The 19381-nt window shown below is 41.0% G+C and overlaps 1 protein-coding gene across 1 annotated transcript in view; it reads left to right on the plus strand.

Annotated features, from left to right (window-relative positions):
* Positions 1–19381, plus strand: part of LOC145999282 (angiotensin-converting enzyme-like) — a 280447-nt gene that overhangs the window by 168931 nt on the left and 92135 nt on the right. Inside the window, exons 9-10 of the mRNA XM_083136220.1 lie at positions 1021–1160; positions 12628–12830. Of these exons, the coding sequence (XP_082992346.1) occupies positions 1021–1160; positions 12628–12830 (343 nt within the window). The remainder of the gene's footprint in view (positions 1–1020; positions 1161–12627; positions 12831–19381) is intronic.

Below are 19381 nucleotides of genomic sequence, written 5' to 3' on the forward strand. Positions count from 1 at the left end.
AAGGAAAAAAATAGAAAAAAATCTCGAGGCCTAGTGATGATATAATGAAATTGAAGAAGTGGCATCCATGCTCCTTCCGAAATTCGAACACGGGACCCCTAGCCTCGAAGCGTAGTGTATTAACCACTCCGCCACTTAGATCGACAAGTTGCATTGATGATGATAATAATAATAATAACAAATAATATAATTATTTTAATATGTATTTATTATTATGAGTAGTAGTAGTAGCAGTATTAGTAGTCATGTATATTCACTTGTTTTTTTTTTTTTTTTATTGACTAATTTGCCAGTTTTGGCTAATCGGGTGAATAATGATAAATGAAATGCATGGAGAGACAATCACTAACATTACACAAGATCCATATAGGATTATACTGGTCATGGATCCAAACGCCAAACCCTCGATAGTCTTTATAACGCGGTCCAGGGTATACTAAGCAAGGTTCACATTTGAGTGGCTTGAGAAAGTGTAACCCCTTTCATTTGTGGTTGAGACTCCGGCTAATGACTGAAACCACTGTAAGCACTGCCTGGACCAGGGTTGTGAAAGGTCCAAGAACCCATACATTCTATTGATTTCCGCTGCAGGAACGGAACCATTTTTCTCATTTTTAAATTAAATTAAATTCGGTACAACTTGTGTATTGCTTCATTCACAAAAGGTACATGGATTGTATTTAAATCCATCCGGAAAACAGGTCCCTGGACCGTATTTAAATTCATCCTGAAAAGAGAAGGTTCCTGGGCCGTATTTAAATTGATCCTAAAAAAAAGGTCCCTGGGCCGAATTGAAATACTTTAAAAAAAAGTTATTTAGGGTCCAGATCCAATTTTCTCTCCTGGACCGGAATTGAATTTATTTAAAATTCCTGGACCTTTAACAACCCACTTGACCTCTCCTTGTTGGCAGCCGATTGAGGCAGTCTCGTTCCCCAATTCAGCTGGTTTTATTGATTGCCCTGGTGGGCAACTTGTCACAGATCCACTTTCGCTGAGTCGCTTTCCTTCCCCCCACAGGCATCGACGAAGCAGTCGGCGACGCCATCGGACTCTCGGTGCTGAACCCAATTCACATGGAGGCCGAGGGGCTCCTGGCCAAGGCTCAGGACAAGGACGAAGTGGACATCAACTTCCTTTACCAGAGGGCGCTGGAGAAGGTAAGCGCTTATCTGTACTCTCTCCACGGAATCTTTGGAAGAAGGTCGTGCATAGCGGCAGGGAAGGGGTAGGAAATCGAGGGGTGAGAGCGAAGCATTACACGCTGCTACGAAGGCTAGTAACCCCAGTCGCTTATCTCCCTCCACGCAATACCGTTCACTCTCACATGTTTATTGGTGGAGGGACAGAGTATGGAAACAATTTTTTTTTTGGAAGCAACAGTGCATTTGAATGGCGAATTCTCCATGTTACAGTGTTTATCGCTGGTGAACCACTTTTTCCAAATTTGTTTTTTACATTTACGTTAATATATCTATGGGTAATAGCCTATTATACAGGGCGATTCAAAGTGTGAAACCATCATGTAATATCTGCAGATATTACTGAATATGTATGGAAGCATTATGCAATATCAAAAGACGCATGACAGTGACTAGTGACTGTTTCTTACTATAAAAAACTGTGTGTCTCAACCTTAAAAGTCAGTATGGAAGTAAATGGAGTACTTCCGTCTCTCTCTAATACATGAGTTTTGCCAATAGCGCTGTCCTCCTCTACCACCGCTGAGTTGCCACATGTTACAAAATTTACAAAATGTAAAAGTCATAAATTTCAAACAGTGAAATCATTACCCTGTAGAGTTTTTAATGCTCTATTTAATGAAGGCATTATATAACCTGTCATAAATTCATGTGATCTGAAATTTCCATAATTATGCAATTTTGCAAAACGCTTAATTTTTCTAGTAAATGTTTCAAAAGCCATAAATATGAAACCGTTTGAACAACTTCACCAGTTGTTTTTTTTCTATGGGATCTATGATGTTTGTAGATATGATATTCTTCGCCAGAGTAAATTAATTTGCTTACGAGGAGAGTTATACAGGGTGGTGCAAAACTCCGTTTCCAACGTGGAGGAGGTGAATCGCCAAGTGAAATGAAGACGAAAATGTAAATGGAATTTTGTCGAATGACGCACCGTGTCAGAGTTAGAGAGGATGCTGAAATCGTGTGAAAATGAACTTCACACCTCCATATGCCGACAAATAGTACTCATAAAGAAGATGCGGCACGATATCCCCAAAGAAAACACACCTGGGCTAGCGAATGATGCACAAATCGCGTGTCGAAAATGAATGCGGCAGGGATTCCCCACAAGAAGTAAGGGATTCCCGGGAATACTATGTCCGACATGGAACGCAGGTAAAGGCAGTCAGGGGCGTGATGCTGATCACATCACGCCACTCACGACCGGATGAAGAAAGTGTGGGGCGTTACCCCCACACCCCTATACGCCTTCATGGCGTGGTGCTAAGCACAGGGGAGCACTTTACCATTTTTAACTGTGTGTCCAACGGGAAAAGGGGGTGTCAACTATAATTTGTTACTTTTTAAAATGAGTAACTGGTACTTTATCAGGCACTTAGGAGTTATTTTTCTGCGAATTTCAACAGGAGAAGCGCGTTTAAATCTAGACTAGAAAATCGCCACTGACGGTCCTATGTTCGAGTCCCGGCGAGTGCAAGAGTGTGGATGTCATTTCACCAATTTCATGTTATTACCAGTCATCCTCATAGTTGCGATTAGCCAAAAATTTTACAAAAGCTATGCTAAATAACAAAAATATAATTTCCACAAAATTGAAATACAATGTTAATCTTCAGCAGTGTCTGGAAGCAACCAGTTACTTGTTATTCAGTTACAAGAACAGTTACCTTATTTGAGGAATTCTAATTGTAACTATAGGTATTTTCTACTGTTACGGCGGCCAGTCCTCGTTCTGGCAAAGGAAGTGGGGAGCGGGGATTACGCCTCAGACCAACCAGACAACAGCGGTGGCGCCAAGAGACACGACGCGGCGGGAAGAAGTACTACGTGAACCTCGTTCTACTGCCTGCTGCGTTTCTCATCGCCTGGATTGGTCGCTTTCCCGCTCCCCACTTCCCTTGCCAGCATTGGATCGGCCGCCGTAAGAGAAGAAAAGACCTTTAGCTGCTTTTAAATAAAAATGTATGTTATCAATAGTTAATTATTACAGTTACTTTACGGTACTTTAATCGTTAACTCGAAAATTTGTAATGTAGGAAAGACCTAAATTTGGCAACTCAGTTTCAATGAAGGTGTCTCCTCTGGATTCTAAGGTGAAAGGATTTTCGTGGAATCTCCTACAGCAAAGAAGCTAAGCTTCGTTGCATGCTAAATTTAGAACACTAACACTGTACTGCATTTCGTCATTTCTAATTGAACACGAAGGCTTCAGTGTTTTTTTTTTTTTTTTGGTGGGTAGATGCATTCATCAGTGGCGTAGCATGGGCATTTCCGGCGGGAACCCCAAGTACGAAGAAAGGGTCGGCCCTTTTTTGCTTAATAATTTACTTATTGAATTAGTCGCCACAGGTATTGTAAATTTGCCTGAAGTCAGCTGGTCCGACCCTGTGCCCGAGCGGTTAGCACATCGCGCTGCGACGCCAAGGGTCCCGGGTTCGAATCCCGGTCGGGCTTGGTTGTTTGTGAATGTCCATTCATCAATTTCATCATTTCATCACTCATCCCCATCTTCGCAAATTAGCCAAGAGGCACAAAACGCGAAGTAAAATAAACTAAATCAAACAATCATGAAGTCAGCTGGGTTTTCAATAAAACATCATCGATGCATGTTTTAGCCAGAAAATTAGATGCCTCACTATGCCACAAATATTTTGAACTCTGGTGTTTTATACCTTTTTTATAACTTTCGGCATGACGCAATTCTTTAGAAACCTACCTGAATCAGAAGCGCCTCTGCACAACAGTAGACGTCATTGTTGTGGATGATCCAACTACTGATTGATTTGGTTTATTTTACTTCGCTTTTCTACCACTTTTGGTTAATCGCGAATATGAATATGAGTGATGATATTGAAGAAGGGACGCTCACAAAGAACACCCGTGCTCATGCCGGGATTCGAACCAGGGACCTCTGTCGTCTTGGCGCGCTGTGTAAAACACTCTGACACGGAGGTGGGTGGATGATCCAACTATTGTACACTCAACTGACGTAACAGTGTCGATTAGTAATTCAGACCACTGTTTATTACATCTTGAGAATGCTGATAAACATTTTAAAATAATTTTCTCCAGAGACCATTCGATGATAAGAGTTTTCAAATGAATGCTAAACATTTCCATTGACACAATATTAAGCAGTTAGATACTAACGAAATAATAATAATAATAATAATCATTAAAAAAATAGTTTTGCGGGTTAAGTGGTAGAGCAGACACAGGCTGAACTTCTACCAGGAGGACTTCAGCAACTTATTTGACAAACCCTGTGTTGATCATTTAGTTTTTAATGCACATCGCTGTTCGTGCGATAAATTATACAATGCAGTGGTCATTAAGAAATGGTATATTTGAGTTTGGTAAAGTTACGTCAGCCAATATTGCGTATTGTAGCATCACATAGCACAAGTGGCACGAGCGCAAAGAACTGGGTAGGAATTCTACCGCTGTCGTCTGCTTCAGAAGGCAGGAAGGGTCACATGAACCAATCACGTAGCCCTCTGCTCCGTACGCTGGCGTACGAGAGAGCATTTGCGCTCGTGCTGTAAAGATCCAAGCTTTTCCTCCAGATAGACAGCAAGGAATATAGAGTCCTTTACGCCGAACCTGCCCGGCGTACGGCCAGGAAAGGCATTGAAAAAAAATGCTAGAACGAGTGTTGTTTGTGGAGCGTTGCAAGCGGATCGCGAAATATAGCTATTTTAATGCCATGAAGGTCAAACATATATGAAATTAGTCAAGTTTTACTTTATATTTACAGCATTTACGCATTTTTGAAATTTTAAATCTGGGAACGCCGGGCGTACGGGAGTACTATAACGCTACGCCACTCCTTATCATTCATCCTCATCTTCTTGATTAGCTGAAAGGCGCAGAAAAACGAATGAACACAGGTGTGAGTGGTTAGAGCGTTTCTTCTGGATGCAAGACTGAGGTTTACACTCATAGACTCAAACTACCAATGCCTATACCCTGTCCCAACAATCTCTCGAGCTAAACCACGCATAGCGTCAGAGAAGGGGAGGAAATAGAGTTGGCAAGACGAAGCAGTACACGCTGCTACGAAGGTAACGGCAGTCGCTTTCCCCCCTCCACACAATCCCGTTTCCTCTCATGCGTTCATTGGTGGAGCCGTCTCGCCTCAACACATGCGCAGAGACTTGTTTTTGTTCGCTTGCTCCAGCGAGCACTGAAACAGGTTATACTAATGCACATGTAAACTATTTTCCATTGACGAATACTATGAATTATATGACTACAAAAGTTCCGCTGTGTTTGTTGTAGTAGCTCTATATAACATTATACACTTTTAAATTGTGAGAGAAATTTGCAACAGAATTTCTGCACACTGCAAACTACTGACTGACTTGATTTTAGACTTGGCATATGTTTCCTTGAAAAGTGACGTCTCTTTTCTTCCTTCGTTTAACTACAGAGCGCCTTGAATAACGTAGTGTGCAAAACGGCACGGTTCTGGGCTCTCTGGCTGGTTTCACTCGAATATGATACCGCTAGAGGCGCTGGTGTTGGTCTCGGTGCATGGTATTCTTCTGCTCATAATGGAAGTAAATGGAGTTTTCGCTGCAACGTCTGGTTATTTTACATGAAGCATTTCTATGAATGTGATAATAATAATAATGTAATGATACCTATTTAGTACAGTGGTCGCGAAGATTAACCTATGAATGTGATAATTGATATGATATTTAGTACAGTGGTCGCGAAGATTAACCAAGTGTTAAGTAATAATCAAAATCTAATTATTGATAACAACTCGTTTGCACCAGTTTCCAAATTCAAATACTTAGGAGTAATATTAACAAATGAAAATTATATTAAAGACGAAATAAAAAGTAGGCTTAATTCAGGAAATGCATGTTACTTCTCTCTTCATAAACTTTTGTCTTCTCGTTTAATATCTAAGAAACTAAAAGTTAAAATATACAAAACAGTAATTTTGCCTGTAGTATTATATGGGTGTGAAACTTGGTCCCTTACATTGAAAGAGGAACATAAATTGAGAGTATTTGAAAATAAGATCCTTAGGAAAATCTTTGGACCTAAAAGGGATGAGGAGACAGGTGAGTGGAGAAGGTTACATAATTTAGAACTACATAATTTGTATTCATGTCCAGATATTATTAGAATCATTAAATCAAGAAGACTTAGGTGGGCAGGCCATGTGGCACGAATGGGAGAGGAAAGAGGAGTTTACAGGATTCTTGTTGGGAAACCTAATGGTAAGAGACCTGCAGGAAGGCCAAGACGAAGATGGAGGGACAACGTTGAGATGGACCTAAAGGAAATCGGTAGGGATGGAAAAGAGTATATAGAACTTGCTCAAGATAGGGAAATATGGAAGGCCTGTGTTGCTGCAGCCATGAACCTTCGAGTTTAAAAGGCTAGGGAGTTAGTTAGTTGGTCGCGAAGATATTAACGAACATTCTAGACAGTCGACCATGTCCTGCTATCGTTATACTTTCATTAATAATACGGGAGAAAAAATACGCGTGGAATGCTCTTGGTAATTTTTTGTGTAGGAATTAGGTTCGTAATTATTATTATCATCATCATTTATTTTAAAGATAGGCTATACACACTGAAGCATTTATATTTTTATATTTACTGTCTCTTTTCTTCCGCTTTAAACTAATCGCGGCAATGATGATTGCATGAAACGACAAGGGGAAACCTACAAAACGTCCTTAATGCCATCGACATGAGTGTAAGGAAACTTTCAGACCAATGGGACAAGCGACACGGGATGTTCACAATGATGTGACTAGTGACACAGACACTTCCAGATTGTAAAATAGCATTCAATGAGCATGAGGGTCAAAACAGCAAACGACACGTTCATATGTCGTATTCGCGTGCTACATGTAACTTCGGTCGGAAAGCTCCTTAAAGGTAGGGTGCTCAGACCGAAGCGACGCGCTACAGGGGGAGTTCCCAACTAAGTGATAAGCGACATGGTGCCTTCAGTCTATTGGCAAACGTTCACTACTAATTGTGCGAACAACAGATAGGCGACACGATAAATCGCACATTACAACAACAGATCTAAGCGACACGATAAGCACACGTGTCGCTTTGTCGCTTGTGAGTCGCTCAAACTGGGCAATTTCCTCAATAGCTTGCAACATGTTGCCGTGGTTTGTTGTTCGGGCATGCGCGATGCAATGAGTGTCTTTCTTTAGGGATATTGCGCACCAAAACGACACGCGACACTTCTCGCTTGAGGATTTCACCAACCGAACGCTGGCCTGTGCTTCCCGTCATGCCGCTACGATGTGAAATGTTGCTCTTGATTTTTTCGTTTCCAAGCATCATGTTTCGCTTCGGTATGAAAGTTGCCTTGGACCGAAGGACCCGTGTCGCTTTGGTGTAAAATCCTCGTGTCGTTTGTCGCGTGTCGCTTTGGTGTAAAATCTCCTTGAGGAAACTGTGCAGTCAGAGCTTGTGTCCCTACGGTTCGAAAGGCTGCATTGATTACGGACTGCTCGCTTGTGGTTTGTCGCCTCGTTATGAAATATCTCTCAGGATACTATTTATATTCTAATAACATAGAAAAATAAATCTAGTACACAATCCAACACCTGACGTCCGGAATCACTTAGCGATGTTTCTTCTTGTGTTACTCATGCTATTCATTTATTAATTTTATTTTACTTTTCTTTCCAAATTAATGCCGTTTCGTGACTGCAAATCACTGCACAAATATAACTGTTTCCATCAATTCACGTACCGCATTTCAAGACAAACAAATCTACACAATATATTCCAAGTACTAAGCCGCATTACTTTCATAAGAAAATTAGCACTCGTACTGATCGCACTGCCATCTATGTTTTCATCCGTCTGGGGAACTAGTTTCTTGGGTCGTTTTCCACACTACGTTATTCAAGGCGCTGTAGTTTAACTTTAAAGTGTTGCAATTTTAGTATTGTCATAGTTCTACAAAGTATCTTATCGAAAATACTCCATAACTTCCTGAAGCTCTCCAAAAGTTTGTAAAAACATTTGATTTTGTACAGTAGTAATACATTTATCTCTAATGTACATTATATAACTTCAATTTTGTCGCTCTAAAGTTTAATATAATAATAATAACCCATAGCGCGACAGCCCTTGAGAGCCTTGGCTTACCTACCGACTGCTGGTCTCCCTCCCACACTGTTCCTCCGTCACCTGTTATAGCGTGGAGATCTTAGACCAGTATTGGGGTGACGGGTGGTCAGCCCGTCGAACCCCCAGCCGTTGTAGGTCTTCTCGACCGGGTTACCGCTAACTCACTCGGAGCTCCCCAATTTCCTCACGATGGTGGGTTGCCACCGGCCCTATACGTAGGCCGAATAAATTCCGACCAGAGCCGGATTCGAACCTACGCCGCCCCGTCGATCTTGCCGAACGATCTCAAGACGAGTGAACGCCTTAACCCGCTCGGCTACGGAGGAGGACCGCTCTAAAGTTTACTTAACATAATTCCATTGCTCGGTTGTCAATATATTTTAAGGTCTTATTTGCAGGAGCTAATGTAGTGCCATCTATCCGAGAAAGCTTGAATCATTATTAATGTTAAGGTGCATTGTTTAAGATGCTTGCTTGCTGTTGGCTCGGTATTGCACCAATTTTGAGAAAGATTTCTTAGGACTGGAAACGGCATTTATACTTTGATATAGTGAAAAGAAAAGTTTTCGCATGTTATTTCCAAAGGGGAACTGCTGTATAACACGGGAATTGAAATGCAAAAATGACCCCACAATGTTTTCCATGTGCAAATACCATTTGTCACTACAACAATAACATTTAAGCTTTTGTTGTCAGTTCTCCTGGGTAGCTAAGTTGGTTAGAGCAGGTGGACCTAAGGTAAGCCGGGTGTGCGAGTTCGAGTCCACCGCAGAAGAACGATAACTTTTCTCTCAAGAAATAACATTTTTAATTTTTTTATCTACTTTTTTAAGAAATATATTTTATGTTTTTAGCAACACGTATTTCATTTATCATAGATAAATTTTGGATGCTCACATGTGCAAATCTAGAAATGACGTTACATCTCATTACTGATTGACTGTTTTTCATGGTGATTTCTTCTTTGAGTGGCGATTCATTGCATGGACGTCCGGAAGGGGGCCAGGGAGGGCCACGCCCTTCACCTGGAAAATGAATGTTAACCTAAAAAGTACATATTTCACACATAATTTCATTTCAGTCAACGTAATTTATGTTAATTATTATAAGGGCGTTGAAGGGACCTGATAATTTCTGATTGAAGCAGTGTTTTTTTGAGGAGGTATCGCTATTATGGGAGAAAATATGCCTCTTTTGCCGCCCTCTGGGAAAAAAAATACCTTGCTTGCACCTTCTTTCTTACCCTCCTTGTGTGGCCGTGGTAGGTCAGTGTTGGCCCCCGTGGCGGAGTGGTTAGCACATCGCGCTACGACGCCGGGTTCGAATCCCGGCTCGGACGTGGATGACATGTCCTGAAAAGTCCTGAAATTGAAAATAGAGTGAAATTATATGAGTAAATGAAGTGTGAAAAAAAAGTCGGTAACGCGTCTGACTACAATGCTAAAGGTCCCGGGTTAGATCCCCGGCCGGTTCAAATCCGGGAACTTTTCTAACGTTGGAAGCGGCCCCGGCGACCACCCAGCGTCGAATGACATGGGTACCTGAGGGAAACCCTGGGGGGTAAAGGCGGTCAGGGGCGTGAAGCTGATCACATCACCCCCACTCATGACCGGATCAAGAAAGTGTGTGGCGTTACCCCCGCACCCCCTATACCCCTTCAGGGCGTGGTGCTAAGCACAGGGGAGCACTTTACTTTTTTACTTTTTACTTTTTACATTAATACCCACACGAATATTACTTTCTGTTTCAGGTGCATACTTTTATCATACTAACAAGCTTCTTAGGTATTCAAACTTGACTAATATATTATATAATTTATCTCTTTTGACCGAATCATATGTTTTTTGAAATCAATGAATAGCTGATGGATATTTTGATTATATTCCCACTTCTTTTCAAGTGTCTATCTGATGTGAAAAATTGATCTGTAGTTGATCCGTTACGTTAAATCCACATTGATAAATCACCTATAATTTCAACAGAATATGGTGTTAGTCTTGTTAAGAGAATGTTAGATAATATTTTATATGTTGTTGAGAGTAGAGAAATTCCACGGTAATTATTGCAGTTCATTTTATCACCTTTTTTAAACACAGGAACAATTATGGATTCTTTCCACTGTTGAGGGATTTCTTCTTTATTCCATATTAAACAAATTAATTTATGAATTTGACATATTAATGAATTTCCTCCATATTTAATTAACTCAGCTGGTATTAAATCAATGCCAGGTGTTTTGTTATTCTTTAGCCTTTTAATAGCATCTTTAACTTCAGTCAAGTTAGGTTCTGGAACTAAAGGTTCTGTTGTGTGTACTTCATTTACTTCTGATTTATCTCCTACATGGACATTTAAAAGGTCATTAAAGTAGTTCTTCCATCTATTTAGAATATCGCTTGGGTCAGCTAGAAAATCACCGTCTTTATCTTTTATCAAGTTTACTTTAGGTCGCCACCCCTTTCTAAATTCATGTACACCTTTATACAAATCTCTGATATTTTTGATAATCCACAATTAACGAAATTGAAACAAACAGCAAAAAAAAAATATCATCAGGTTACACATGTTTGATACACATATTCCTTTTTAAGCGGTCTGTAAATATATAATTGAACATATCGTCTCTCATTTACATATACATTTGAAGATATTTCGATGTTTATATTTCTAACGGTTTTTTCCTATTCTTTGCAGATAGGCTTCTTCTTCTTGTCTACAGATGAGCTTCTTCTTCTTCTAGTACGGGAAGGTTTCTTCTTCATGTATTACAGGAAGGCTTCTTCTTCTTCTTGTACGGGAAGGTCTCTTCTTCTTCTAATACATGAAGACTTCTTCTTGATACATATACCGTAAGAAAACGTCTTCTTTTCATAAACTACTACTTATCATACAGGGAGATTTCTTCTTCTTCTAATACTTGAAGGCTTCTTCTTCTTCTAGTACGGAAAACTTCATAATACAGGAAAAAATATTCTATTTGTTACATCCGCTAACAGCCTGTTGTGCTATTTACATGCTTCTTCTTCTTCTATTGTTGCCCCCTGTCCACGCCTGGGATCTTTAGGGTTACTCTTCTTGATATCCATATATATATATACTCGTATATCCTTAGACATCTCCGAAGTATCTAATGCTCTCCTCTTTAGCAATGTCGTGTTTCAGGCCCAGTGGATCTGGAACCCAAACTGGTGGCTGGATAATCTCTCCACCCTCTTTCCTGCATCTTTTTAATACAGCTTCGTGGGTTTTGCGGTCTCCCCGCTTTCCACGTTTCTTAGGTATCTACAGAACTATCTAGTTCCCCCCTCCTCGGGTCGCTGTTTAATAAGTACTGGGCCACCGACTAACTATGGCAACAAAGGGACAGTTAAGGTTCGCGTCCTCTCACGCGCCCAGCTTAACCCGGTACTGCAATAAAATGCGCAACTCGTCGTGCTTTGGGGCAGCCTAGGACTTGGCGCCACTAAGGGAAACAACCAAAAGCTCTGATGGAAAAACTCCTTTCCAAACAGAAAGTAAGAAACACAAATCCGAAATAGTTTCCTGACTTCTTTAATCTTCTCACAGCAACATATGTGATTGTTACAGTAATCTTATTCTCCTCTTTCATAATCCATTGTTGTCAGGTTAGTATAAATCAAGCATCAATTATCTATTAACAATAGGCTATATGCATTTGGTTTTCGTTTCCCTTTATCTTATTTAAATCGTTTAAGCAATACGAAATCCAGGCTTTATCTAGTGTTGCCATCTGTTAGTTACCTTTTTATCTATATGCAGGCACGTGACATGAGTTACATTTTGAAGCACCTAACTGTAACTCAGTTACATTTTGAAGCGAGTAACTGTAACTCAGTTCATTTTGAAGCAACTAACTGTAACTCAGTTACTTTCTGATGCACTGTAACTGAGTTACTTTCTGAAGCAATTAACCAGTGCGGCGATTAGGGGAGCGCTTGCCCCCCCCCCCCACTTTTCGCCACTATGCTAAATCTATTCTACAAATGGAAATGTAGTGTCTTTGCCCCCAGTTCTGGCACCTTGCCCCCCGGTTTTAGAACCCAATCGCCGCCACTGCGAGTAACTGTAACTCAGTTAATTTTGAAGCAACTAACTGTAACTCAGTGACTTTCTGAAGCAAAGAACTGTAAGTCAGTTACTTTTTAAGCAAGTGACTGTTACTTTTTTAAAAAAATACTTTCCAAACACTGTCTTTCACTATTGAATCATGATCCAACTGTTTGTATTTCTCCACCTTGCATGTTGCAATAACTTGGACTCTTCCTTCCAGCTGCCTGTCCTAGCGTACTCTCTAGCCTTGGAGGAGTGGCGCTGGGGGGTGTTCGAAGGCTCCATCCCAGAGGACGAGATGAATGAGGAGTGGTGGAGGCTGAGGGCCCTGTACCAGGGGTTGATCCCCCCAGTCCCCAGAACGGAGGATGACCTTGACCCAGCATCCAAGATTCACGTAGCTGCCGATGTATCCTATATCCGGTAAGACGCAATAGAATCTAAAGCCGGCCGCACACGATTCAATTGTAATTGAAACAAAGCATTCGTGATCCAAGAAATTGAATCGACAATTGAAAGTTGCTGAACAAGGTTCCCATCTCTCTCCACTAAACGTATATTTTTCTTAAGGTTGGTCCACACGTAATGTTTCATCGTCAGTCATGTATGATCATGCTAGACGGATGAAACAAAACATTACGTGTGGTCGGTAGGTTTTTGGTCCATAGACGGAGTTTCGTTCGTCCACTTGGGGAGGGGGGTGCTAACTGGGGCTAACATTATTCAATCATTTATTCATTACGAAAACCATCACTGGCATTCTCCTTGGGAAACAGGTGTCCCCACATCGTCTTATCCAAAATAAATGTAATTGACTTGATGACGAGTGGGTCACTTTTATGAAAGAACACGCTATTATAGGTAGTTTCAATAATGTGGGGCATACTATATACGCTCAGCATACAACCAGCATTTGTCAGAAGTATGAGAAAATCAGATTTTGTTTCTAAGTCTGAAATATGGATGTCCTATATAAAGTATACCTACCTTTTGTTGTATTCTGTATCAAAACAAAATTTGAATTTCTTTCCTTAAGAGAGATTGACACACGACAACAGTAGCACGAAATTTTTATGATGATTTTTTTAAAATTCATGTTGTACATGTTCTCTATCCTTAATTACTTTGTGCACATGCGTTTGGGGGAGCTAATTCCTGCTTCTGGGGGACTAAGCCCCCCTTAGCCCCTATCAAACTACGCCTATGTCCTCGTCTCACATGAACTGAATGAGGTTTTACGACCGCTCGATGAAGACGGATGGGTTTGTTACTTGCCTTGCCCCCCACACTTTACCTCCTCACTCGAGGTTCGGTGTACTTCGTACTCGGCTCAGATTTGTCTAGGGCTATCTTTCTTTGTACAACAATGCACGTGGGTTGATACAAGTCAACATAATTATATAATTAACTACAAGAGACAACGGATAACCTTTTTGCGAAACCTTTTTGATCAGGGGAATAAATTATCTTGTCCAGCATCTGTGAAATTAAAAACAGAAATTTTAGATTTTTCTAAAGCTTAATTAACGTAAAATTTGAAGTATATACAAGTCGTATCCGAACGTTCATTTCAATAATTATCGGGCCAAAACTCTAATTTTCATGTTGGAATGTCTATTGTTTGTGCCTGGATGCTTTACATTTCATGAATTACATCGAGAGTACGCTTGTCGCAAGATAGTCTCGCGTTACTCCAAGAAAACGTCTTAAGAGGCGCGAGGTCGCCCGACGTGTACATTTCTTAACTCCACGGTGACAAGGCACTAGGCTGCCCGGCGCACCGTAATTGCTTCAAAATAACATCCAGTACAAACTACCTTTTTACCTGTAAACTGGACACCAAGGCACTAGCTTGCCCGGCAATCCAATCTCTTACAGCATCCGTTTCGGGAGACCTGTCCTCCGGTCCTAGCTGACCGAAGCAAAAACAGCTTCTCCCTTCCAAGTCTCAGTTCCAACAGCCGACCTCCCCCACTCTCATCTGGGAGTTTATATACGTTTTGTTGGCGTCTGTTGCCAACGGGCCTTCTTTCAAAATTTTTAATCTTTAACAGCTAAACTGCCCGCCTTTTCATTGAACGTTCGAAACACGAAGAAAGAACAGAGAGCTACATGGTTTTTATGCATGGAATATATACGAACCTAAAAATGCATAATTAATCGAGATACACTTATCACATATACATATATGTTTATACATGTAATTACCTAATTAATTAACACATTAATAAAAAAATCAATAAGGAAAAAAAAACACTGTTGCCCTGGCACGGGGGCAGGGTAACAGGCTGGAGCTTTGTTTTTGGAAACAAAAAGAACCGGATTTCGTTTATGTTGGACGAGTAATTGTCCTGTTTTCAAATTTCTGCTGTTCCTAGTCTTAATAATTTGCAATGTCCACATCCATACGTAATTAATTATGCCCATCCTTATGTCCCTGTCGTAGTCCACGGAGCAAATTGACGTGATTTACCCCTCTTAAGTAATTACTCTCGAGACCACAGTGAGTGATACGCATTTTGCATTCTCACCGTACACACTGAAATTATACTTGTCAAAAATGGTGTTTTTGGAAAGACTGACAGAAAGCATGAATGTGTAGCCGCTTATTTTCCGTCGGACTTATCTGTCAAATTTACCTTATCATGCAAGACTAACGGCAAAACATTACGTATGAACCAGGCTTTACATTGTTGAATTATTGACCCTGGAGCATACCCCGAACACTCATATACCAGCTGACCATTCCTACAGAGCCCCGTATAGAGATTTACTATGAAGATCATGGCAGACATGACGTTTACAGAGCACTGTGACCCACATCCACTTATATTTAAGCTTAACGCCCATTGGGACGCGGAGAATCGCCCACTACAGGGAATCACGCGGACCCGAAGCGGGTTGTTCAAGATCCAAGAACTCGTAAATTCTAATGGGTTCTTTTGGATTCCGCTGCAGGACCGGAACCTTTTTCCCGCACAATTTAAATTCGGTACAATTCGCTTTTTTATTATTGAAAAAGGGTTTCTGGACCGCATTTAAATTGATTTGGAAAGAAGGTTCCTGGACCGTATTTAAACTGATCCGGAACGTTTACTGGAACGAATTTAAATTCATCTGAAAAAAAATTCTGCACTGAATTGAAATTCATCCGGAGAAAAGGTCCCTGGACCGTAATTAAATTCATCCGAAAACAAAGGTTCCTGGACCGTATTTAAATTGATTCGGAAAGAAGGTTCCTGGACCGTATTTAAATTGATTCGGAAAGAAGGTTCCTGGACCGTATTTAAATTGATTCGGAAAGAAGGTTCCTGGACCGTATTTAAATTGATTCGGAAAGAAGGTTCCTGGACCGTATTTAAATTGATTCGGAAAGAAGGTTCCTGGACCGTATTTAAATTGATTCGGAAAGAAGGTTCCTGGACCGTATTTAAATTGATTCGGAAAGAAGGTTCCTGGACCGTATTTAAATTGATTCGGAAAGAAGGTTCCTGGACCGTATTTAAATTCAACCGAAGAAAAGGTTCCTTAATCGAATTTTAAATTCATCTGGAAAAATTCCTGGACCGAATTTTAATTCAACCGGAGAAAAGGTTCCTTAATCGAATTTAAATTGATCTGGAAAAAAAGGTTCCTGGACCGAATTGAAATAAATTACATATAAAGAGGTTCTTGACGGTCCAGAATCCATTTACTCTGTTTTCTCTAATGGACCGGAATTGAATTTATTTAAATTCCTGGACCTTTAACAACCGTTGTTTGAAGGATAATCACCAAGGTTGTCGCCCGCTGAGACGCCGCAAACGCGTCTGTTGCCGCGTCTCGGTGGACGTCAAGCTTATTCTCACGGACGCCTTGAGTGTACTTCAAGCGCTCTCACGAACAGGCCGGGCAGCATACAAGTTAACGGTGTTTCCCCATCCTGTCTTCCGTATCATGTTCAAGCTACAACCAAAAGGTCTGTCAGCAGCGGCGTAGTGTCCACGTAAGGCTTGTAAGTCCACCTTACAAGCTGAAATTATTGAAGAAAACGTATTTCATTCCCGTATTAATCGCTTGAACACACATAGCAATATCAGACTTCAAGTAGAACTTTTAACGAAACACTTGAGGACTTGTTTTGATTCGAGTTGTTTCTCTGTAAGGCCTGTCGAAAAGACTTACGTGCGGGTGAATGGAAGAAATGATTTGGACTCGCCCACGGCGGGTGTGTTTGCTTACGTAGTATCTTCTCAACCAATGACAGGGCGCCCCGATTCTGACGCACTGTAATGCGCATTACGAGTGAGTGCTGCTATCTGGCGAGATTTCTGTCCCCGCTGCGTCTGTTTGCACGGTCGGAAGAGAACCAAGAAAATCGACTCCCGTGTTGTTTCAACAATGCTTAACGGAGGTGTAGCTAACAAAACGGGTGTCATTTTAAATGTGTAAACTAACTATTAAGTTCACAAAGAGATGGTTTAATGTTGGATATTACCTTCATTAGAAGCAGCGAAGTTAAAGATAAAAGAGGAATGTCTGGCAATTCTAGATCCGGCAGCGACCGCAAAGTTAGGCGCGTGTATCTCAGTTGCCGTAATGTTAAAAGCATGCGCGTAATACTTAGCGTTATGATTTACAGATTTTTTTTTACCTTTTCCTTTGTTTAAGTTGCTTGATATGCTTTTCAAAATGTGCGCAAATATCGTAACCATGATAATGAGTAATATTTTCGAATGCTTTTGCATTTGCAAATTGTATCTTACGCATTTCCCACAAATGGCTTTTTAGTGAAAGAAAAAGAATAATAAGAATAAAAATATGACATGGCCTTTCCAGAAGAAGAGTTTGTGTGCTTAACTAAGCTGTATGCGAAATTTGTCAATTACTACCAGTTGAAAGTTGAGCTATAGGTAATTTATTCTGTAGCCGAATATCGAGTAAAGAGTGTGTTTGAACTTCATGAGTACCTGCGCACTACCCATTTGAATGAAGCTGTTGAACAACTGTACAAACTAACAGAATTGTTCCTCACCGTTCCTGCCTCAAGCTCGTCGGTGGAAAGATCGTTTTCTGCACTGAAGAGGATTCATACATTTCAAAGCAGCAAACAGACTCAGGCAAGGAAATCTGACTTGGGACTGATATCCATTGAAAAGGAGCTGCTAAAGACATTGACCAGAAACTCCCGATTCTACGACGACGTGTTGGAGGTGTTCAGACTAAAGGATCGTCGGATCGAGTTACAGTATAAATGAGAATTTTCATTAAGTAATACATACATATGCTATTATTGTTAACATAGAGTGTGTGCATTTTATCTTTGAAATTGAGTATGCCCATGCATGACTTACATTCAAATAGATTCTATTTCTTTAAAATATCTTTGGGTTTTCTTTATCCAATATTCAGATCAGTTTTATCTAAGGAAGCCTTACACCTTTCATAGAATCACGCTACGCCACTGTCTGTCAGCGACCTTCACATAGGGTAAGTCAAAATGATGGACCCCATTACAGAAATTTATTCTGTGAAATCTAATAAACATATGTTATTGTGAGACATGCGCATCGAAAGGTTAACTTTCAAAGTTTAGTTTCCACGCAGTGTTTCCACTTTCTACCGCTAGGAGTCAGCAGCGAGCAGGAAAATGGCGTTGACTGGAGAACAGAGATCTTTCTGTGTGCGTGATTATCATGTGAACAAGTCTGTGATTAGTGTGCAACGGCATTTCCGTACCAAATATCGGAGAGAACCACCTACGGGGAAGGCCATTCGTAAGTGGTATGAACATTTCAGAGATTCGGGCTGCATCTGTAAACGAAAATCGACTGGCCGTCCGTCAACTGGAGAAGAGACAGTGGAACGAGTGCGCACATGTTTCGTGCGGAGTCCACAGAAGTCCACCTACCGGGCAGCGAGAGAACTTCAACTTCCACTGAAAACTGTCTGGTGGGTTCTGCAGAATTGTTTACAAAATCCTACCGCTTGCAATTAGTTCAAGCCTTAAAATACACTGATTATGCTTTGCTTGCGTCCTTCTGGGCTGATTTCCTCCCATTAAATGGAAACGGATGGGTTCTCTGAGAGGTTAATTCACAGTGATGAAGCAACTTTTCACCTTTCAGGGAAAGTGAATAGACACAACGTAAGGATTTGAGGAACTGCTAGCCCCCGTGAATTTGTGGAACACGAACGCGATTCTCCCAAAGTGAATGCCTTTTGTGCCATTTTCCATGAAAGGATTTATGGGCCCTTTTTCTTCCATGAACTTACTGTGACAGGACTTGTTTTCCTTGATATGCTGCACATATCCTTCCACAGCTTGCAGAGGATAGCGCAGATTTCATTCTCCAATTGGATGGTGCCCCTGCGCATTACCATGGCAGCGTTCGGGACCATCTCAATGGTTCATTGGAACAACGTTGGACAGGCCGTGCATCTCCGGAGGATCGATCTCTCCTTCATTGGCCACCTCGTTCCCCCGACTTGACCTATGTGATTTCTTCATGTGGGGTTTTGTCAAGGATCATGTTTACGTACCACCACTTCCAACAACATTGGAAGACCTGCGTGCCCGCATCACAGCAGCCATTGCTGATATTGACCGCAACATGCTACACAAGGTTTGGCAGGAGATAAGACTATCGGCTTGATGTGTGCCGTGTTACGCGAGGTGCTCACATAGAACACTTGTGATTTTTTTTAAAAAGAACTTTGACAGTCTACCTTTCTTAGCACATGTCTCACAATAACATTTGTTTATTATATTGCACAGAATAAATGTCTGAAATCGGGTCCATCATTTTGACTTACCCCATTATCCGAGCACACAGTAACCTAAATAAATATCACGATCGAGTATACGTAATGGCTGAACAGGCGAGAACGAGAGAACACGTTTCCCCGATGTGCCTGTCGTACGCTGACCTCCTCCCAAGGGTCAGAATCAAATTAGAAAAACAATGGGGCGATTGGTGCACCCGACGAATACA

This window comes from Lepisma saccharinum, chromosome 15 (genome assembly GCF_977018435.1).
Source record: "Lepisma saccharinum chromosome 15, izLepSacc3.1, whole genome shotgun sequence".
Classification (NCBI taxonomy): Eukaryota; Metazoa; Arthropoda; class Insecta; order Zygentoma; family Lepismatidae; genus Lepisma; species Lepisma saccharinum.